Genomic DNA, 24,037 nt, shown 5'->3' with positions numbered 1-24,037 from the left:
CCTCTTTTTTATGAATGAGAAAAACTGAAACATATAATTACATTAAGTCTCAGAGCTAGGCAGTTTGGCCCTAGAGCTTATGGTCTTAAACCATTATGCAATACAGTTTGCTTATCCTAGTTTGGAGATGTTTATTGTATATTTTTCCTCCTTTCTTTTTTAATTTTACTGTTCTTGTTTGGTTCTCATATCTTCCCAGGACAGAATAGCCTTCTAATTGGTAGCCTTCTTGTAGGACTGCCCATAGAGCTTTTTTATTTATTTTTAAAAAGATTTTATTTATTTATTTGAGAGAGAATGAGAGAGAGAGTGCGCGGTGAGGCGTGAGGGCCAGAGGGAGAAGCAGACTCCCTGCTGAGCGGGGATCCTGATGCAGGACTTGATTCTGGGACTCCAGGATCATGACCTGAGCCGAAGGCAGTTGCTTAACCAACTGAGCCACCGAGGTGCCCCCACACAGAGCTTTAAAATACAGTTCTGATCATGTCACTCCCCTGCTTTAAAACTGTTTTCTTTACATCTATAAAATAAAGTACAAACTTCCCAGTACAATATTTGAGGCTCTTCAGAATTTGTTACTGACTTAGCTCTCTGGCCATATTTCCAATTTTTCCCTTTATACTCCGGGTTAAGTGCTATTTCCCCAGGATTACACATTTCACTTTTACACCTCCATACCTTTGTTCATTGTGGTCTGTCTTCTGAATTGCCCCTTCTCTTCCTGTCTGCTGTAATATGAATTCTTTAAGGTCCAACTCAAATGTCTCCTCTGTGAAGTTTTAATAGACCAGCAGTTGTCAAATTTTATTGTGTATCAGAATCGCCTGGAGGGTTTGTTAAACCACAGATTGCCATCCCCAACCCACCCTTGGAGTAGATTTGGGTGGAGTCTGAGAATTTGCATAACTAACATTTTCCTAGTAATGCCTGTGCTACGGGTAAGGGGACCAGAACTTAAGAAACACGTATTATATGGACTCACCTACATGTACAATCTAAAAATCAAATGAAGAACAGAAGCAGACTAGTAAGTACAGAGAACAAACTGGTGGTTGCCAGATGGGAGGCACTGGGGGGCTATGGGCAAAACAGGTGAAGGGGTTTTAGAAGTAAGATCTTCACAGTGTGCCCAACTGGCTCAGTTGAGAGTGTGTGACTCTTCATCTCAGGGTTGTGAGTTTGGGCCCCATATTGGGTGTAGAGATGACTTAAATAAGTAGACTTTAAAAAAAAAAAGAGGCATGAACTTCTAGTTTTAAAATAAATAAGTCAGGTGCCTGTGTAGCACTGTTGTTTAAGGGTCTGCCTTCAGCTCAGGTCATGATCCCAAGGTTCTGGAATGGAGCCCCAAGTCACCGACTTCCTGCTCAGTGGGGAGTCAGCTTCTCTCTGCCTGCTGCTCTGCGGACTCATGCTGACTCTCTCCATCAAATAAATGAATAAAATCTTAAAAAAAAAATTACTAAGTGAGGAGAGCAGATGTAGAACATGGTATATATACTTGTGTAAATAATAAATTTCAAACAATTTTTTTCTTGGGGCACCTGGGTGGCTCAGTCCATTAAGCACCTGCCTTCAGCTCAGGTCATGGATCTCAGGGTCCTGGGATAGGCTCCCGGCTCAGCGGGGAGGCTGCTTTTCTTTCTCCCTCTGCCCTTCCCCCTGCTCATGCTCTCTCTTTTTCTCTCTCTCTCAAACAAATAAATAAAATTTTTAAAAAACCATTTTTTTCTTATGTATACATAAAAGATCCCTGGAAGGATACATAAGAGATTAATACTCACTGAGAAGAAGGCAAATGGAAGGTGGCAGACAAAAATGGGAGTAAGGGTTTTCACAGTACACTGTTTTATACCTTTTGAATTTTGAAGCATGAAAATAGATAGTTCATTCAATATTATTACATTAAAAATTAAAAGGAACGGGCGCCTGGGTGGCTCAGTGGGTTAAGCCGCTGCCTTCGGCTCAGGTCATGATCTCAGGGTCCTGGGATCGAGTCCCGCGTCGGGCTCTCTGCTCAGCAGGGAGCCTGCTTCCTCCTCTCTCTCTCTGCCTGCCTCTCTGCCCACTTGTAATCTCTCTCTGTCAAATAAATAAATAAAATCTTTAAAAAAAAAATTAAAAGGAAAGGAACATGCCTGGAAAGATACACCCTCATGTGTGCAAAAACAAGCTACCTTAACAGCAGTTACCTTAGGATAGAAGGATTGGGAAACATGACAGCATCTAGGAACTTCCTGCATTTTTTACCCTTCAGTAATGTTTTTGCTGTTATTGTTGTTGTTTTTAAATATTTCACTTACTCATTTGAGAGAGAGAGAGCAAGAAAGAGAACATGAGCAGGGTGAAGGTCAGAGGGGGAAGCAGACTCCCTACTGAGTAAGGAGTCTGATTTGGGTCTTGAATGATCCTGGGACTCCCAAAACACACAGACACACATTTTGTAGGTTTTAAACACTGGAAAGTGGCCAATAAAATTTCCCAGACTGATTACACCTGTAAGCTGTCAGTTTAAAGTGAGCGAAAGGAATGTTTAAGGACATCAGATTAACAGAGATAATATGAGCAATAAAACCAGAGAGATACCCTGCCCCCCCACCCCTGAGCAAAAACAGCAACAACAACAATTAAAACAAAACAAAACAAAACACAGAAACCAAAAGTATGTGGATTGCAACTCCCTGAATCCACACAACAAGGACGATCTAGCCATAGAGACTGGAAACGCTCTACTGACCAGTGGCTAATCTGCTCTTTCCCCTGAACAGCATGCACATTAGACCTGTGAGTTGGCCTTGGGTTAGTCCTCCTTTCTTTTCTTCCACAGATAATTCACTTCTGGCTGCTGCATTTTTTTTCTTAGACAGGTTACTGTAAAAACTAAAACCTGTGATTCTCTTGCAGCTACATATTGATGCTCTCATTAATCATGCTTGCATTTTATTTTAGAAGGTGGGGGAAAGGTGAGCTCCCCCTGAGCTCCTGGAGGGGATACATGGGAGCCTTCATGCACTGACATCAATCTTAATCTGCTTGCCTTTGACTCTGTTCTGCATTTTGTCCTGAATTTCTTTTTATTGAAACAGTGTACAAATCATCTCTCTCCCCCTCCCTTGCTCTCTCTCTTTCCTTGTTTAACCAATATAGCACCAGAAGAGAGTTCTTGTGAAGGCAAAGTCTAGTACCACATTGCCAACCTGCGGTTCCCCTGTCTCCATTTTCAAATAACCCTGGGGACTTACTCAGGCCAAGGAGTGGGCAATCCTGTTTCCAGGAGTCAGAAACAGAGTCAATGATCAAGTCTCTACTAACAGTGCTTATGGTAGGTTTATGTCTCCATACCATTCAGTATGGGTGTTAAAGCCTGGTTCAGCGTGGTCCATGAGAAACATGTCACCTCTGAAATGACTGCATGCCAGTCCAAGTCCCTGCACAAACACAAGTGATGCCCCACACTTAGATTCCAAGGTTAGGGCTCTCTGAATTTGCAGTCACGTGCTAGGTCCCTGTTGCCCAGAACATTTGGCCCCAGCATGGCTGAGCCTGAGAGCTTTTACAATCACTATACCTATTACTTACTGGGCCAGACTCAATCTTCTTCAGCCAGACCTGTGTTGGGCCTTGGTCCATGGCCTCACTGCCCTCTTTCTTCCAGTGAATTCTCTTACAGACTTTCCTGTCAGTTGGCCATAGTCTACTATATCAAATTTCCCTAACTTCAGACTTTGGAGAGTACAGACTATGATTTCCTTTCCTTTTCTTTTAAAAGATCCCTGGGATGATGATGATAATAACCACTACCATCATCATCATGTGTTATGTACATGTTGCCTGCGATTCCCATAATGAATTACAACAGACTCATTTGCTTAAAACAACAGAAATTTATTCTCTCACAGTTCTGGAGGCTAGCAATCTAAAATCAAGGTATTGGGCACCTGCTCAGTTGATTAAGTGACTGCCTTTAGCTCAGGTCATGATTCCGGAGTCCCAGGATCCAGTCCTGCATCAGGTTCCCAGCTCCAGACTCCAGAGGGAGTCTGCTTCTCCCTCTGACCTTCTCCCCTCTCATGCTCTCTCTCACGCTTTCTCAAACAGATAAATAAAATCTCAAAGAAAAATAAAATCAAGGTGTTGGCGGGGCTGAGTTCCCTCCAAAGCCTCCGAGGCAAATAGTCCCTTGTTTCTTCCAGCATCTGGTGGATCCAGCCAACGGTTCTTTAGTTTGTAGTTGTGTGATTCCAGTCGCTGCCTCCATCTTCACATGGCGTTTTCCTCTGTCTTTCCGTATCTTCTCTGCTGTCTTTTATAAAAGGCATTTGTCTTTGGTCTTAAGGCTCACCCAGATAATCCAGGATGTTTATCTTGAGATCCTTAATTATATCTGTAAAGATCCTTTTATCAGTGGCACCTGAGTGGCTCAGTGGGTTAAGCCTCTCCCCTCAGCTCAGGTCATGATCTCAGGGTCCTGGGATTGAGCCCCTCATTGGGCTCTCTGCTCAGCAGGGAGCTTGCTTCCCCCTCTCTCTCTGCCTGCCTCTCTGCCTATTTGTGGTCTCTTTCTCTGTCAAATAAATAAAATTTAAAAAAAAAGATCCTTTTACCAAATAAGGTCACTTTCATAGGTTTCAAGGGTAAGGACATGGTTGTATCTTTTGGAGGGCCCCTTTTCAATCTCCTAGATGTTATTTTATAGATGAAGGGTTGTGGGGTGAAAAAGAATGAGGGATTCACTAAAGGTAAATCTCTTTTACCTCCCCCTCTGTCACAGAGCTCTACCCACTTGAGAAAGGCAGCAGATTTTACAAAACCATACACACTAAAAAGCTCCTCCTATTAAGGGCACCTGGGTGGATCAGTCGGTAGGCCTCTGACTCTTGGTTTCGGCTGGGATCATGATCTCAGCGTCGTGGAATTGAGCCCCTTATGGAGCCTGAGACCAGAGTAGGGCTGCGTGCTCAGCACGAGTTTGCTCGGGATTCTTTCTCCTTCCCCTCTGCTCCTGCCCCACTCATCTCTCTCTCTCTCTCTTTCTCTCTCAAAGAAATGCATAAATTAAAAAAATTTTTTTAAAGGTCGTTTTAGACTCTTATCATAGGACAATTGATTCCTGCTGGCTTTATATTTGCTAAGCTAAAGGGATCATCTCCTAATACTGCCTTTAGGAGTTCTGGCTTTCGGTAGGACTCACCAAGTATCATTGTATTACATTACATCATACAGTTATGTCCAACTATTGTATCTTAGGACACTTGATACTGGAGAGTTGAAACCCATGGCCTTATTTTAATCAATGAGTTCAGCCTGTCTCGATCCTATTTTGTAACCATTTCCCTGAAAAGGAACAATATAAATTGGCTCGTGTTTCATCCTTTTTGTGATTTTCAACTCACCCTCATGTGCCTATTGTGGAATGCAAGAATGAGAAGGCTGACACATAGAGAGGTGAAATAATATAAAGTCTGGGTCCTAAATATCTGTACAGTAGATTTCAAATCTCCTGGGATGGAGAGTCTATCAGGCTTTTTCATAGTTCAGCTCAGAGATGGTTCCGTGGTTGGGGAGCTGGCCTCATAGGGATTCTTCACCAACTTGGCACACCGAAAAATCATCACAATTAGGAACAGAAATAGAAGGACAACAAAGGCAATGGCAAAGCCTTTGTCTACATCAACACTGCTAGACAGGGTTGAATCATCCATGGGAACACACGCCTCTTTACCCTGGTTCAGCTGTAGCTACCTCCTCAGGTATAGCTTCAGGTTTGTCATATTCCTGGACAAAAGGGGTCAAAACAAAGTTTATTGGTTTGCATGTGTATGTATGTGTTTTCTTAATAACACTATGTCAAAACCAAAGAGGGATTAGAAAAACAAAAACAAAATAGCAAGATTTATTTAAGAAGCGCTTATGAAACTAATGAAGTTAGTATGAGGGATTTTCAAAATATATACACACATAAAGCACAAAATTGTTGGAAAATTACTCCAAAGCAGAACATGAGCAAACATGTATAACTCAGACATCAGCTGGGACTTCCTGGCCCTGTAAGATCCAGGTAAAACTGTCTTAAATATCCCAGTTCTGTGTTAAGTCCAAATCCCTCTCTATGATTTTTTCAAATTCTGAGTACTTATTATAATTAACTTGTTCTGGAGTCTTAACATAAAGACTATATAAACGTAAAATTATTTTCCTTTTTTCTTTTTTTATTACTTTTTTAAAGTATTTTATTTATTTATTTGACAGAGAGAGAGATAGTGAGAGAGAGAGAGAGCACAAGTAGAGGGACCCTCCTTCTCCCTCTCCCTCGGCCTGCCCGTCTGCCGCTCCCTCTGCTTATGCGCTCTCTCTCTCTCTCTCTCTCTCTCTCAGTGGATAGAGCAGGAAAGGACAGTGAGAAAACGAAGACACTAAAATTTTAAGTCATTTATAAGAAGTTCAACTAGGAAAGAAAGAAGAGAAGTCAAAGAGCAGTTAAGAGCCTATTGCAGAATCTAGCAAAGGATTCCATTTTTTAACTTTTTTAAAAGATTTTATTTATTTATTTGACAGACGGAGATCACAGAGGCAGGCAGAGAGAAAGGAGAAAGCAGGCTCCCTGCTGAGCAGAGAGCCCGATTTGGGGCTCCATCCCAGGACTCTGAGATCATGACCTGAGCAGAAGGCAGCGGCTTAACCCACTGAGCCACCCAGGTGCCCCGGATTCCATTTTTTTTTTTTAAAAAAGGTTGTACTTATTTATTTGTCAGAGAGATAGAGAGAGCACAAGCAGGGGGAGCGGCAGGTAGAGAACCAGACTCCCAATGCCGGACTTGATCCCCCCAGAACCTAGGATCATGACCTGAGCAGAAGGGAGCCACTTAACCAGTGAAGTCACCCAGATGTCCCAAGGATTCCATTTCAAAGGCAGAATGAAAAGGAATCAGGTAGGATGCATCTGGTTGTAAGGGACAGAAAAGTCCACGTAAGTGATAGTAAACAATATGTAGAATTTATTAACTTATGAGGCAGAAGTCCAGAGTAAGGCTAACTTTAGCTATCATTAGATCCAGAGATTCAAGTTGTTATCAGGGTTCTGATTTTATATGTCTACCACTTTCACCTTTTTCTGTGCTGGTTTTCTATACAGGCTGACTTCCCTAGCAAGAAGTAGCAAGAATGGCTCCAACAAATCCCTACCTCTCATATGCCCTCTTCACAGTATCTCCTCCTCCCGATTCCAAAGGAAGAAAGAATACTATTGTATTAGTCAAGATTCTTGTTTGCAAGCAACAGAGACAATCTCCCTCACCTAAGCATAAAAGTATTTATTGCAAAGAGACCAGGTCCCATCCAGAATGAAGGAGAACTGGTCTTATCAGCAGAAATCAAGAGAGAGGAGGCATTGGAAACCACAGCCAAGGTCAGCACAGAAAAAATCTGGTTAAGGGCACTGCTGGTACTGGACGATTTTGCTGAGCACCACTGCTAGTGTCATTGGAAGTCACTGCTTCTGCCCTGCTTGAACTATAAACTGAGTCACCTTTGCATCACTCAATATTCCAGTCCCTTGGCTGGTGCATCTGACTGGTCAAGGCTGAGTTATGTACCAGCACCTTAACCACCAGGGGAGCGTCTATAGTGGGAATAAGGTTCTGTCTCTTACTGACTCACATAAAGGAAGATTTTCTTCAAATAAGAGCATTTTTTGATTTGGGTAGAGAAAAAAATGATAAATATCTATTTTTGGATTGTGACCCCAATCCAGCTATATGCTGCATATGAGACTCATCTAAAATTTAAAGGCATGGAAATATTGAAGGTAAAAGGTATACAAAAAAGTATACTAGGTAAATAATAACCCAAAGAAAACTGAGACCTTGTATTAATATAAGACAAAATAGACCTTAAGATAGAAAACATTCTGAGGGTGAGGTGTTGCTCAGTCAGTTAAGTGTCTGACTCTTGGTTTCAGCTCAGGTCATGATCTTTGGGTCCTGGGAGTCAAGTGACAATCTGGAGTCAGGCTCTGTGCTCAGCAGGGAATCTGCTTGAAGTTCTCTCTCTCCCTCTCCCTCTGCCTCTCCCCACCCCCCTGCCCCGTGCCTGCCTGCACACATTCTCTCTCAAATAAATAAATAATCATAAAAAAAAGAAAGCATTCATAGAGGTAGAGAGCCTGCTTCCTCCTCTCTCTCTTCCTGCTTCTCTGCCTACTTGTGATCTCTGTCAAATAAATAAATAAAATCTTTAAAAAAAAAGATGTGTTAGTTATTCACTATAATGACATTTTTAAAAAGATTTTATTTATTTATTTGATAGACAGAGATCACAAGTAGGCAGACAGGCAGGCGGGAGCAGGGGGGAAGCAGGCTCCCTGCTGGGCAGAGAGCCCAATGAAGGGCTTGATCCCAGGACCCTGGGATTATGACCTGAGCAGAAGGCAGAGGCTTTAACCTATTGAGCCACCCAGGCACCCCAATAATCAACACATCTTTCTCAATTATTACTAGGTTAACCAGGCAAAAATCGGTGAAGATAAGGAATATTTGAATAATACAAATAACAAACTTGATTTATTGAACATCTATAGAACTCTGCACCCAACACTTAGCAAATCTATACTTTTTTAAAGTTGATCCTTGTATTTTTTTTTTAATTTTTTAATCAAAGAGAGAGAGATAGAGTGAGCACAAGCAGGGGGAATGTCAGGAAGAGGGAAAAGTGGGCTCCCCGTTGAGCAAGAAGCCTGAAGTGAAACTCAGATACCAGGACCTTATGATCATGATGTGAGCTGAAAGCAGCTGCTTAACTGGCTGAATCACTCAGGCATCCCAAATCTGTATTTTTGCATGTATTGCTTAATCCCATTTGAATTGAGTTTTTTTGGGCCTTTGGTCATGTAATACTAAAGGAATCCTAATTCTGTGTATTAAATCTATTTCTACTTGAAAAACCTAGAATGGTTTCTGTTCTCTGATATAAACCTTGCTGGATACAAATAGCAAGTTGAGTTTGAGTTATCACAGGTGCGCAAGTGTAATTAATGTTAGAAAATCTATAAATGACATCATATATATCATATATATGTGATAAAGGAACCATATAAATATCTCAGTGGTTGTAAAAAAGCATTGGATAAAAGTCAAAATTCAATACTAATGTAAAATACCCATATTAATATTAGCAAAAGAAGGATAAAATGGAACACCTTTAACCAGATAAAGGGTATTAACCAAAAATGTATAGCAATCATTCTACTTAACGGCCAAATGTTGAAAGATTTCATTTATTTATTTATTCACTCATTCATTCATTCATTTATTTATTTTAAAGAGTATTTTTTTACTTTTTAAAAGAAATTTGATTTATTTGACACAAGTTAAGATAGAGAGAACATGAACAAGCACAGCAGAGGAAGAGGGAGAAGCAGACTTCCAGGTGAGCAGGGAGCCCAATGAGGGACCCAATCCCAAGATCCTGGGATCATGATCTGAGCCGAAGGCAGACACATAACCAATTGATCTGGGTGCCCAAGATCATTTATTTATTTATAAGAGACAAAGAGAGAGAGAGAGAGAGAGCGAGCAAGAGCACAAGTCAGGGGAGGGGCAAAGGGAAAAGAAGACTGAATCCCTACTGAGCAGTGAGCCTAACTCAGGGCTGATCCCAGGACCTTGAGATCATGACCTGAGCTGAAGTCAGATGCTTAATGGACTGAGCCACCCAGGTGCCCTGAAAGATTTCTTTTAAAATCAAGAATAAGACAAAAAAAAAATCAGTAATAAGACAAAAACATTCTTCACTTTTATTCAACATCATTCTAGCCAGCAGAGTAAAATAAGTTTTTTTGTTTTTTGTTTTTTTGTTTTTTTTTAAAGCATAAAGATTTAGGGGGCGCCTGGGTGGCTCACTTCTTTAAGCATCTGCCTTCTGCTCAGGTCACATTCCCAGGCTCCTGGGATCAAGCCCTGCATCAGACTCCCTGCTCAGTGGGGAGCCTGCTTCTTTCTCTCCCTATGCCTGCCACTCCCTCTGTTTGTCCTCTCTCTCTGTCAAATAAATAAATAAAATCTTTAAAAAAGTTTTTTAAAAATTAAAAAAGCATAATTAAAAGGAAAAAATAACCCATTATACACAGTTATCATTGTCTATAGATACTCGAAGGAAAATATGAAAAATAAGCACAAGAATCTGGATAAGACACACAAGTCAATTGCACTTATAAATGCCAACAACAAACAATATGAAAATGTAGTTTCAGAAAAGCCATTATTTACAATGACATAAAATACACAAAGTGCTTAAAAATAAATCTAAGAAAATTTTAACAGGACATGTGTGGAAGAAATTATCAAACTTTACTAAAAGGCATTAAGAGATCACCTAGATCAATGAAGGGATATACCATGTTTATGGATTCAATATGGTAAAATTGTTAATTCTCCCCAAGTTGATCTTCAGATATAATGCAATTTCACCAAAATCCCATCAGGGTTTTTTTGAGAAAACTGACAAACTAATTTTCTGAAGTGTGTATGGGAACTCACAGGCCAAAAAATAAAGAAGACATTCTGAAAAAAAAAAGTATAGGGTGGGGACATTTCCCATATCAGTTATTAAAGTTTATTATAGATCCATAGTATTTTTGACGGTGGAGTTTATGTGTAGACATACATAATAAGCCGTTTGGCAGACTAGAAAGAGCCTGGAAACAATCACACATTTGGGGAAATTTGAATCATAACAGAAAGGGCACTGTTGATTACAGGAAAAGAACAGACTATTTTGTAAGTGATACTGGGAAATAGCTATCCTTAAAAAAAAAAAAAACGAGTTTATAGTTATATGTCAAAAGCAAACTTAAAAACCTTTAGAAGAAAATGTAGGAAAAGATCTCTTAAACAAGACACAAATAATACAACATATATTAAAAAAGTTGACCAATTTTATAGTTAAGAACTTCTGATCACCACCACACTGATCACCACAGACACTGTAAAGTAAGAAAAAATACAAATCACTAACTTGGAGAAGATATTTGCCAGACATGTTTCTAAGAAAGGATTAGTATCCAAAATTAGAAGAAAACTCATTCAACTTAATTTTAAAAACATGAATAACTCAACAGGAAAATTAGCAAAATACATGAACTGGCATTCCACAAAAAAAGAATTGTAAGTGGTACATAAATACATGAAAAGGTGTTCAATTTCACTAGTATCATAAAAATACAGATATCAATTTTTTATCCACTAGATTGCTAAAAATTATGAAGTCTGATAACAAAAAATGTTGGCAAGAATTTGAGTATTGGGGTGCCTTGGTGGCTTAGCCAGTTGGTTGGGTGACTCTTGATTTTGGCTCTGGTCGTGATCTTGGGATCCAGGGAACTGAGCCCCATCTCCAACTCCAAGCTCAGCGGGAATTCTGCCTAAGGGTTCTCCCTCTTCCTTTCCCTCCCCCCCCCAGCTTACTCTCTCTCTTTCTCAAATAAATAAATAAATAAATAAATAAATAACATCTTAAAAAAAAAAAAAGAATGTGAGTCATCTGAAATTCTTTTAAAATTTTTAAAAAGATTTTCTTTATTTATTTGAGAGAGGGAGAGAGCATGTGTAGTGGGGGCCACAGAGGGAGTAGGGGAAGCAGACTCCCCACGAAGTAGGGAGCCGCACTCAGGCCAGATCCCAGGACACTGAGATCATGACCTGGGGCAAAGGCAGATGCTTAACCAACTGAGTCACCCAAGTGCCCTTGAAACTCTTACATGTAGCCTACCAGCAATACAGGAGTATAAATTGGTAAAATCCCCTGTGGAAAGCCCTTTAGCATTACTTGGTAAAGTTTAATTTACATATTCTCCGTCACCCAGGAATTCCACTTCTGCACATATACCAGGAGAAATGTAAAACAATGCTATTGTGAGGGCGCCTGGGTAGTGGCTCAGCCAGTTTAGCATCAGACTCTAGATTTTGGCTCAGATCATGATCTTAGGGCCATGAGATGGAGCCCCACATTGGGCTCTACACCTAGCTGAGTCTGCTTCTCTCCATCTCGCTCTGCCCTTTTCCCTGCCAGCACGTGCTCTCGTGCACATTCTCTCTCCCTCTCTTTCTCAAATAAATAAATACATCTTTAAAAAGAAACAATGCTATTGTACCATCATATGTGCAAGCAAAAAACAGACAACTCAAATGACTACTCTCTGGAGAATTATATATAAATTGTGACATAGTCCACAGCTGAATATTATAAGCAGCAAAAAAAAAAAAAAAAAAAAAAGAATGAACAAACTAGAGTTTGCATCTGAGAACATGGGTGAACTTTGGAAATATGTCATTAAGTGAAAAAAGCAAATTACAGAAAATTGTATACATTATTATTTTTATAAATCTCAAAACAATGTAAGTTATTTAGAGGTACATACATATGTGACAAATCTATTTTTTGAGAAACAAAGGTGTGATGCAAAAAATTCAATGGTAATGGTTACTTCTGGGAGAGAGGCAGGAGGATGATCTAAAGGAATGAGCACAGAGGTATATGCTAATGTTGATGGTAGGGTGGGTGAATGGCTCAGCCGGTTAAGCATCTGCCTTTGGCTCATGTCGTGATCCCAGGGTCCCAGGACCAGGCTGCTTCTTTTTAATTTTTTTCTTCTATCAGCTCTGCATCAGGCTCCTTGTTCAACAGGGAGTTTGCTTCTCCCTCTGACTACTGCTCCCCCTGCTGGTGCTCTCTCTCTCTGTCACATAAGTAAAATCTTAAAAATAATAATATCTGAGGGTTTTGAAGGGGTCGGGGTGGGAGGTTGGGGGATCCAGGTGGTAGGTATTATGGAGGGCACATGTTGCATGGAGCACTGGGTGTGGTGCATAACAATGAATTCTGTTATGCTGAAAAGAAATTAAAAAAAAATCAGATATTTCTAAAAGTAAATGATAGTTCTTATTTGGGGTTTCCAAGGCAGCCTGTAGGAGAACAGTGATCCATTAAGATTTTTTAAAAATACAAAAACTTTTATTTCTCTTTGTAAAATCTAATTTAAAAATTTTTGTGCATGTTTTCTAATAGAACACTTTGTGAAAATAATACATGCAATAATAAATGCATTTTTGATCTAATTAAAAATATATAGACAGAGAAAAAAAATAATAATGGTATCCTGATAGGGGCACCTGGGTGGCTAGGTGGGTTAAGCATCTGATTTTTGGTTTGACTCCAGTCATGAACTTGGGGTTGTGGTATTGAGCCCCACATTGGGCTCCACCCTCAGCAGTCTGCTTCAAATTCTCTCCCTCTCCTCCTCCTCCACTTGCAATTGTGCATGTGTGCTCCCTTGCCAAAATAAATAAATCTTTAAAAAAATAATGGCAAGTGTGTACTTCCTAAATTGTGTCATGGAATCATAGCGGCTTATTTCTTCCTGTGTTTCATAACTTAAACATGCTGTATAACTTCTTTCGAATTACCAAATATTACAACATTTTTTAAAAACAGAATTAGGTTTAAGGGAGGCAGGGAAAAGTTCCTGCACTGCAAATATTTTATCAGAGATCAAAAAGTTCATTGGGGGGACGCCTGGCTGGCTCAGTCAGTGGAGCATGAGACTTCATCTTGGGGTTGTGAGTTTGAGCCCCACGTTGGGTGCAGAGATTAATTGAAAATAAAATCTTGAAAAAAAAAAAAGTTACTCGGATACAAGGCTCATTGACTCCAGAGATCACTGTGTGTTTCTGTGTGTATAGTGGGGATGGGGGGCACGGGAGGGGTGTCCAATAAAGAGCCCAAGAAGAAACAGCTTAGGGAGAGCTCATTGGAAACTCTTGCTCATCCACACAATTCTTGTTTTTTTTTTTTGTGGACAAACCCAAGGATAAACAAAGGGCAAAGGACATTCCTTCCAGATAAGTTAACCCCCAAAGAGAATAATGCAATGGCAATCACTAAATATAGCACGGTGGTGGAGAACATGGATTCTAGAGCCAATCTTTCTGACTCTAATAAAACTTGGTGATCCTGGGACACCTGAGTGGCTCAGTTAGTTAAGTGACTGTCTTCGGCTCAGGTCATAATCCCAGAGTCCTGGGATGGAGTCCTGCATCCGGCTCCCAACTCCATGGGGAATCTGCTTCTCTCTCTGACCTCCCCTTTCATGCTCTCTCTCACTTGGTCTCTCTCTCTCAAATAAATAAAAAAAATCTTAAAAAAAAAAAAAAAGAACTAGGTGATCCTAAGCAAGTTACTTTACTTTTTGGAGACTTGCTTTCCCCATCTGTAAAATTAAGATAATAGAAAAATCCTGTTACATAGATGTTGAGGTAAAAGAATTAAATGCATGTAGAACACATAGAACAGAGCCTTGTACACAACAACTGCTGTGTTAAATGTTTGCTATTATTATCCTTCTTGGATTTGCAATTTTTCTCTTGCTATGGAGTGCCTGGAAGTCAATGTTGTTTTAATTTTTCATTTAGGTGGAGTTCCAGAGCATATTCTCACGTGTCACAGTTGTGCAGAATTCAAAGTGTCTCACATCAACAGAGAAGGGAGGGTAAAAAGGCCTGGAATCTGTAGTTCAAAGCATTGACAAGTACTCCAAATTTCAGTTCATTTGGTGCTAGGAATGGAATAGCTATCCAATGTATGGTATAACCTGAAGAGAGAATTCCAAGTTGAGCTTAGGTTTTGTGTGTCCCAGAATTTAACTCTCAAAGCAAGTCTTTATAATAGTAGGAAATGGGTCTTGCAGCCATTTGGTTTATTTCTAACTGGAGATTTTCTTTCTTTCTTTTTTAAGATTTTGTTCATTTATTTGACAGACAGATCACAAGCAGGCAGAGAGGAGGCAGAGAGACAGGAGGAAGCAGGCTCCCCGCCGAGCAGAGAGCCCGATGTGGGGCTGGATCCCAGGACCCTGAGATACGACCTGAGCTGAAGGCAGAGGCTTAACCCACTGAGCCACCCAGGTGCCCCTTTTTCTTTCTTTTTTTAAAAAAGATTTTATTTATTTATTTGTCACAGAGGGAGAGAGAGAGAGAGAGAGAGAGCGCGAGCGCGAGCAGGCGGGGGTGGGGAGGCGAGGGAGAAGCAAGTTCCCTGCTGAGCAAGGAGCCCAATGTGGGACTTGGACCTAGGACCTTGGGATCATGACCTGAGCTGAAGGCAGATGCTTAACTGGCTGAACCACCCAGGCGTCCCTCTAACTAGAATTTTTTTTTTTTAAGATTTTATTTATTTATTTGACAGACAGAGATCACAAGTAGGCAGAGAGGCAGGCAGAGAGAGGAGTAAGCAGGCCCCCTGCTGAGCAGAGAGCCTGATGCGGGGCTCAATCCCAGAACCCTGGGATCATGTCCCTAGCTGAAGGCAGAGGCTTTAACTCACTGAGCCACCCAGGCGCCCCCTAACTAGAAATTTTCTTGATGAAAAATTTGCCCCAAGTGAAAATGTAGTCTGGGTTCCTGGGTCTGGCTGGGGTCTGAGTTGAGGAAATATCCTGCTAATACTATTATGTGTCTGTGAGGCGGTGTTTGACCCACCTCCCCTGGGCTCTCAGAAACCTGAGTCCCAGGGTGATCAGTAAATACTCCTTCATAGTTGCTGTTGTCATTTTATTTTACCTACATTCCCGTGTGGTTTGGGAAATGGAGATTACAAATAGCTCTCCCTCTAACACTATTTGAACTCTACCAACTTTAATTTAATTCGAATGCACCATTTACCATTTAAATAGTACAATACAAAAACTAGGTCCTATAGTCATAACACAATACATAAGGTCTGGTTTCTTCTGTCTTTAGGAAGCTTATAGTCTGGTATGGGAGATGACATGTCCACATAACTATGAAGTAGGTATAAAGTGCTAAGTGTCAAAACAGAATGTAGTGAATTGCTCTGAAATCCTCTGCCCCATACTTCCCTTCCTGTCCACCCATACGGCTACTGCGGAAGCTGCCATATTCTGACTTTATCCCCACCATGCTGGCTGCCACAGTTCAATGGTCTGGGGTAGGAAAAAGTTAGGCTGAAGGTCTTCTCTTGAATTTTTGTAACTGGAATGGGAAACAGCCTGGGCCATACTAGGTGTTTAATACATATTTGCTGACAATTGAGTTGTAATGAGAAAAGGAATTTCATTGCAATTTTAATATCCTGCTTCTGGATTTATCCATTTGTGTACACATCAGAAGCCACTTTCTGGATATATTTCTTTTTTTTTTAAGATTTTATTTATTTGTTGGAGAGAGAGATTGGGCACAAGTAGGGGGGGGGGAGACGGGCAGAAGGAGAAGCAGGCTCCCCACTGAACAAGGATCCTGAGGTAGGATTCGATCCCAGAACCCTGAGATCATGACCTGAACCCAAACCAGATGCTTAACCAACTGAGCCACCCAGGTTCCCTGGATATATCACTTTAATATCTCATTAAATATGCCAGCACATCTCTTCCCTTTATTCATTACTACACTTTCTTAAAAAGACCATATTATTTCATGCTGGCATCTACATATCACACTAGACCCCTTATAGCCTGAATATTTCATTGATTTTTCAACTTCTCTTAATTAGTACATTTTAAGAGACTTGTATCTTTCTTCAATTTTCTTTCTTATATTCTCTTTAAGATAGGTTTCTAGGTATGATTTTATACCATGTAAACTGTCTTGATTTTATATTAAGTTGCAGAAAAGAATAAACAAAAATATGTACTTTTTGAATGAAAACAAATAGTCCTATAGCAATCTGCTGGTAGAAGTGGGGAAGGAACCCAAAGGGAAGACTCAAGGAAGGTTTTACTGAAGAGGCAAACACTTGGACTACACTGAGGCCTGAGAAAGAGTGGAGTTAACCAAGCAGATAAAGGTGGGAAAGAGGAGAAGCTGGAGAAGATATTTCAAGTACAAACATGAGGGCTTCAGGGAGGACAGCATAGTATGTTTGAGAAACAGTGAGTATTCAGTTTAGAACTGGGATTGTATTCTATTGAAGAACAGGCAGGAACCATAGCCTAGGCCCTTACGTGGCACATTAAAAACTCTGGACTCAACTTCGCAATCAGTGGGGAGTCCCTGGAAAGTTTTTAAATAAGGAAATTACACCATTAGATATTTGTGTTAGAAATATCAGACTGGTAGGAATGTGGAGGATACAGGAGACAACAACTAACCTGATATTCTTCCATAAATACAAGCTTTGAAGGGATTCAGGACAGCTCCCTCCTCCTACTGTGTCACTTTGGCAAGTGGATCATTCAGAGCTGAAGGCACTTGAAACTCTGTGGGCTCAAGAGAAACTTTTGTCTCTCTCAACCACAAAGAAAAATCTAAATTGAGGGTCTTTCCCAAAATAAGAGTCCTCTGCTCTTCTTATCACCCTTTGAAGTGCATTCTTTTCCTCTGAAATCCCAGATCCCTACCCCCTTCTCTGTAGTTCAGAATGACCTAGATATCTCATCTTGCCTGCCTTTGGAAATCCATGTCTATGGGGAGTTCCCTATATACACTTACTAAATTTGATTTTCTCCTGTTATATACTGTCTCATGTCATTTTGACTCTTTTTTTTGTTTGTTTAATAAATGCTTATTCTTTTTTTTTCCAATTTATTTATTTTCAGAAAAACAGTATTCATTATTTTTTCACCACACCCAGTGCTCCATGCAAGCCGTGCCCTCTATAATACCCACCACCTGGTACCCCAACCTCCCACTCCCCCGCCACTTCAAACCCCTCAGACTGTTTTTCAGAGTCCATAGTCTCTCATGGTTCACCTCCCCTTCCAATTTACCCAAATTCCCTACTCCTCTCTAATGCCCCTTGTCCTCCATGCTATTTGTTATGCATAACAAATAGCATTTTGACTCTTAGTCCAGCTAGAAGGACCTCCGAGGAGACAGGAATTCTTGTTCTCTGCCGTTTTCAGAGGGCAAAAATCTACACGTTTTGATTTTTTAAACTTCTCACAGCTTAGATTAGCATAGTGCTTGCACTCAGTAGGAAATGTTTGTTGATGTGGAGACCAGTGTCAGAAGGAACACTGCTTCTCATGGGTGTAGAGAATGTACAATTTGACCTTTGTCTGATGAACAAACTCAGATGGGATAATATTAGTCATAGGACTCTTTCTAAAAGTGATGCCTGAGCTCAATCTGGGATAAGGAAAGAACACTTCAATCAAGGAAGAGTGATGGAGTCAAAAAAGCATGGTAACTTCGGGGGAAGTACTGCTTAATACAGTATGGTAAAGCTCAAAATGCATGAAAATGAAAGGTATAAAATCATAGAATCTCATAGTGGAAGGAACCTTTAAAAGTCATGTTGTGGCATTAGCCTTCTAATCATTTCTGCAAAGTCTGTGCTTTGATTATTGAGTAAGTTCCTCCTGGGCCTTTAGGGGTCAGAAGTGCCTATCTTCCAAGGTGGCCCATTCTTTAAAAGTACTTATTTTTTCTTTTCTTTTCCTTTTCTTAAATTGAAATATAGCTGACACACAACGTTATTAGTTTTAGGTAGACAATGTAGTGTGATTCAACAATTCTCTGTGTATGCTATGCCCACCACGAGTGTATCTGCCATCTGTCACCATCCAACACTATTATAATACAATTGACCATATTCCCCGTGCTGTGCCTTTCATCCCCATGACTTATTCATTCATAACTGGAAGTCTGGACCTCCCATTCCCCTTCACCCATTTTGCCCATTCCCTCACCTCCCTTTCCTCTGGCAACTACCAGTTTATTCTTATTCTGTTTCTGCTTTTTGTTTGTTTTGTTTTTTAGGTCCCACATAAAAATGATATGGTGTTTGTCTTTCTGTGACTTACTTCACTCCACATAGTATCTTCTAAGTCTATCTATGTTGTGGCAAATGGCAAGATTTCATTATTGTTCATGGTTGAGTAATATTTGATTATATATCTATATTTGTGTATACTTATATTCTTCATATCTATATAATGCATCTGTATAAATATATAGATATTCTTTATTTATCCAACACTTGGGTTGCTTCCATATCTTGGATATTGTAAATAATGCTACAGTAATAAAAATAGTTCTTTACATTGAGCCAAATCGGTCTCCTTAGCATGCTCCACTTTTAATTTAGGACCATATAGGGTACACATATCTCTTCCACACACAAGATTTTCAGGATGTGAGACACCTTTCAAATACTTGTTAACTCATTTCTTCAATCATTTCATGATTTAATAATTTCTCAGAGGACATGGTCTTTCTATCACTCTAGCCCTTTTCCACTGAAAATACTCTCGTGTGTTTACATCCCACTTTAAAATGCGGTGCCCAGGGGTGCCTGGGTGACTCAGTGGGTTAAGCTTCTGCCTTCTGCTCAGGTTATGATCTCAGGGTCCTGGGATGCAGCCCCACATCGGGCTCTCTGCTCAGTGGGGAACCTGCTTCTCCTTTCTCTCTGCCTGCCTCTCTGCCTACCTGTGATCTCATCTGTCAAATAAATAAATAAATAAAATATTTAAAATAAAATAAAATAAAATGCGGCGCCCAATGCAGAATAGAAGACCCACGTGAACTTAAGATTATTCATCTAGGTACTATACTTCTATTGCTTGAGATAAGATCACAATGAGCCTTGTGCTAAAGCTGGAATAACAGAAGATTAGCATGACCCTTGCACAAAGATTACACACAAATTCATGAATCATTCCATATTTTTAACTAACTGGAATTTAACTAAAAACTCTGAAGAAAAAAAATCATAATGATCCTTGAAAGTCAGCATAAAGAATTTGAGTTTTAGGGGTGTCTAGTTGGCTCAGTTGGTTAAGTGACTCCCTTCAGCTCAGGTCATGATTCTGGAGTCCCAGGACTGAGCCCCACTCATGCTCTGCTCCCTGCTCAGCTGGGAGTCTTCTTCTCCCTATGCCCCTCACCCCACTCATGCTCTCATTCTCTCTCTCTTTCTCTCTCTCTAAAATAAATAAAATCTTAAAAAAAAAAAAGAATTCGATGGGGCGCCTGGGTGGCTCAGTGGGTTAAGCCTCTGCCTTCAGCTCAGGTCATGATCTACGGATCCTGGGATCGAGCCCAACATCAGGCTCTCTGCTTGGCAGGGAGCCTGCTTCCCTCTCTCTCTCTGCCTGCCTCTCTGCCTACTTGTGATCTCTCTGTCATAAATAACTAAAATCTTAAAAAAAAAAAAAAGAATTCGAATTTTATTCTTCCAGGCATGGGGGAACCACTGAAGGAATTTGAGCAGATAAATGAGAGTGGCGGCCATATCTTACTGTACATTCCACTGACTCTAACTGGAATATGAGCTCTAAACCTTAAGTCTGTGTCCCATGGAGGCATAGCTTCAGCACTTAGTGCAGGGCTGGCACATTGGAGGTGTTCAGTCTACCTACATAAATAAATTAATATCTAGATCAGTACCTGGCATATTAAGCAATCACAATTCATGTTTATTGAAGAAAGGTAAATCATCAAAGCCATACTTTAGGAAGATAACTAGCAACAGTATACAAAAAATATTGGATACAGGAAATATACACGATACAGTGAAAAACAATTAGGAGTTTTAGCCGTCTTGGTAAAAGGCAACAAAAGTATAAACTAGGATGACAGTTACAAGAAGGAAGGAATGGATGAGAAAGAGGATTTTACATGATATATAAGTTAAATGGACATATAGTGGGAGGAAGAAGAAAATGATAAAACTCTGGGGTTTGAATTTGGATGGCTGAAATGTTGTCATTCGTAGAATTATTTATTTTAGGAATTAGCAGATATTTTAAGGGACTCTGATGAATTAAGATTGGAGTAGGTTGAATTTAAAGGTACTGGTATGATATGCTCAGGAGGCAGAAATGTGGGACTGAAGTTTAGAAGTAAAGAAAAGCAAGATCTTTAGAGCTGAGTCACCTAAGTGCAGGGTAGTTGAAATCGTAGACGTAGATGAGGTGGCCAAAGGAGAATTCAAAACAAGGGAATGTCTACTTTTATGCCATTGGAAAGAGATCAAGAAACCACAGATGGAATAGTTAGAAGTAGGAAAAGCTGAAGAGTGTAGAGTCATGAAATTGAACAGATGAGAGAATTTCAAGGAGGGGTATTGTCAACAGTCTCAGATGCTATAGAGAGATGGAAACCTTCAGCATCTGGAAATTGGAAAACATCAGGTCATCTGTGATTCTTCTTCTCCTTATCTAATTAAATCTGAATTCCTGAACTTTTTTTTTTTTAAAGATTTTATTTATTTGTTTGACAGAGAGAAATCACAAGTAGATGGAGAGGCAGGCAGAGAGAGAGAGAGAGAGAGGGAAGCAGGCTCCCTGCTGAGCAGAGAGCCCGATGCAGGACATCATGACCCGAGCCAAAGGCAGCGGCTTAACCCACTGAGCCACCCAGGCGCCCCTGAATTCCTGAACTTTGAATGAAAGGTCTCTAGTTTACTTATTTAAACCTCTCACTCATTACTGCCAAATTCCAGTAAGCTAATTTTGCTATGGTTAGGCTGGTATCTTTCCTCTCTCCACACCAAAAAGTAAAATACTTTCTTGTTGAAAAAAAATAGAGGTGACTGGGTGGCTCAGTGGGTTAAGCCTCTGCCTTCAGCTCAGATCATGATCCCTGGGTCCTGGGATCGAGCCCCGCATCGGGCTCTCTGCTCAGCAGGGAGCCTGTTTCTCCCTCTCTATTTGCCTGCCTCTCTGCCTACTTCTATTTGTGATTTCACACTCTGTCAAATAAATAAATAAATAAATAAATCTTAAAAAAAAAAAAAGGAAAAAGAAAAGAGGAAGACTGCTGTTGTTTTGGTTCCAAGTATGTCTTGTATGTTTTTGGCTCTTATTTTCATATGCAGGGATCAGATCTAGGTTTTATAGGTCCAAAAATTTATCCAAGTTGGAGATCTCTTTTTCAGAAAAGGAATGCAAGATTTTGAACACAAAATTAGCTAAAAAGTTTCTTTAAAATAAAAAAAATCACAGGGGCGCCTGGGTGGCTCAGTGGGTTAAGCCGCTGCCTTGGGCTCAGGTCATGATCTCAGGGTCCTGGGATCGAGTCCTGCATCGGGCTCTCTGCTTGGCGGGGAGCCTGCTTCCCTCTCTCTCTCTCTCTGCCTGCCTCTCCGTCTACTTGTGATTTCTCTCTGTCAAATAAATAAATAAAATCTTTTTAAAAAAATCACAAATTATTGTAGCCTTGGATATCCAGTTTCCTTTCTTCTAAGACCTCTTAGGCAAAATCACTTTTCTTGACAGATTCAAGTGACAGATACCATGGTAAATCTAAAATCTGTTTTCTAAAGTGAAGACCGGGCCTAGAATTTTTTTAATTGTTCTTAAGGTTCCTGTTTTAGGGACACCTGGGTGGCTCAGTTGGTTAGGCATCTGGCTTCAGCTCAGTTCATGATCCCAAGGTCCTGGGATTAAGTCCTGCCCTGGGGTCCTTCCTCGGCCTCTTCACAAGCAGGGGAATCTGCTTGTGCTCCCTCTCTTTCTGACAAATACATAAATAAGATCTTTTTTTTTTTAAAGATTTTATTTATTTATTTCACAGAGAGAGATTACAAGTAGGCAGAGAGGCAGGCAGAGAGGCAGGCAGAGAGAGAGAGGAGGAAGCAGGCTCCCTACCGAGCAGAGAGCCCGATGCGGAACTCGATCCCAGGACCCTAACCCACTGAGCCACCCAGGCACCCCCATAAATAAGATCTTAAAAAATAAAAGGTTCCTGGGGCTCCTGGGTGGCTCAGATGGTTAAGTGTCTGCCTTCCACTTGGGTCGTGATCTCCAGGTCCTGGAATCCAATCCCGCTTCCAGCTCTCAGCTCAGCAGGAAGTCTGCTTCTCCTTCTCCCTCTGCTTTTACCTCTCCCCCTGCTTGTACTCTCTCTCTCAAATAAATAAATAAATAAATATTTTAAGAAAAAGGGTTCCTGTTTTGTTTGAGATGAGCAGGAGTACTGCTTGGAACTATAATAGGGAAAAGGAGGAAGGGCATGAATTTATGGGTTTATATAAAATCTGAAACTGCTAAAGTAGGAAGCAGAATAACAGCTTTTATAAATCTGCAGCAGAAGTTTGTCCCTTTTCACTTAACACTTCCTGGAAAGATCAGTCCCTCTTCTATTCTTTTCCTTCTTTCCTTTGCCCCTGCCAATCCTTCCTTCCTTTCCAAATCACTTCATTTTCCCCATCTGTTGCCCTATATTTCTTAAAGACAAACAAACAAACAAAAAAACAAAAGAAGACAACAACAAAACTACCTAAAAAGATACAACTTTTCTCTCATTGACATAAGTTTACTCTAAAGGGAGAGGTTGGGATCCCTGGGTGGCTCAGTTGGTGAACTGTCTGCTTTCAGCTCAGGTCATGGTCCCGGGGTCCCGGGATCGAGCCCCACATCAGGCTCCCTGTTCAATGGGGAGCCTGCTTCTCCCTCTGCCCTCTGCTTGTGCTCTCACTCTATCTCTGTATCAAATAAAATAAATACAATCTTAAAAGACAAAATAAGGAGAGGCGATTGTGAGGAAATAGAAAAATGAAGCTCTCTTCCTATAATCCCTAAAATCAAAGACATCCTCTAGGCGATGAGACCAACAGAGGTTCCCCCAGTTTGCCTCAAAACCACACTGTGCCTCTTACCTAAAGTTTCACTTTTCCAAAAAAGCTCTGAGGAAAGAAAAATTTCTTTACTTCCCCCAGTAATTTCCCGAAGTACTCCCCAGGCTTGTAGAGAAGTGTTATGAAACTCAGAAGAATTATTGGAATTATTCCCAGAAAAACTTCACCAGAAAGACAATACGGACAGTTATTTACCTTTTGAGAGAGTGATATCCAAGGCTGGCTGTTGGCAGGCCAGTCTCCTCCTACTCAAGCCCATCTCTTGGCAGCCTCTCCCCTTTTTATCAACCCACTCTTACAAAAAGGCAAGTGGTTGGTAGCTCTGATCCTTCCCCACTCTCACGCTGAACTAAGAAGCTTCATGAATACTTCAGCTAAAACAGGATCAAGTTTCAGACACTCCCATAGTGAGTGAGAAAATGATCCCACTAGATTAAATTGGAGC

General features: G+C 40.5%; 1 protein-coding gene and 1 pseudogene across 1 annotated transcript; one reads left to right on the top strand and one right to left on the bottom strand.

The window, feature by feature from the left end:
* Window positions 1-4,572: 4,572 nt before the first annotated feature.
* CTXND2 (cortexin domain containing 2) lies at window positions 4,573-23,847 on the bottom strand. Its single transcript, XM_044239182.1, has 2 exons — window positions 23,788-23,847; window positions 4,573-5,775 (listed from the first exon to the last, which is right to left on the bottom strand). Exon 2 carries the CDS (start codon window positions 5,700-5,702, stop codon window positions 5,535-5,537), a length of 168 nt encoding a protein of 55 aa, XP_044095117.1. The 5' UTR covers window positions 5,703-5,775; window positions 23,788-23,847; the 3' UTR covers window positions 4,573-5,534.
* Window positions 19,582-19,680, top strand: LOC122901573 (annotated as a pseudogene).
* Window positions 23,848-24,037: the final 190 nt, after the last annotated feature.

This window comes from Neovison vison, chromosome 2 (genome assembly GCF_020171115.1).
Source record: "Neovison vison isolate M4711 chromosome 2, ASM_NN_V1, whole genome shotgun sequence".
Classification (NCBI taxonomy): domain Eukaryota; kingdom Metazoa; phylum Chordata; class Mammalia; order Carnivora; family Mustelidae; genus Neogale; species Neogale vison.
Note: the sequence above shows the minus strand (reverse complement) of the source record. Positions and strands in the feature narration are given on the sequence as shown.

What these genes read in the sequence shown, in the direction of transcription:
- CTXND2 (XM_044239182.1), bottom strand. Translation starts at nt 5,702, where the DNA reads ATGGATGATTCAACCCTGTCTAGCAGTGTTGATGTAGACAAAGGCTTT.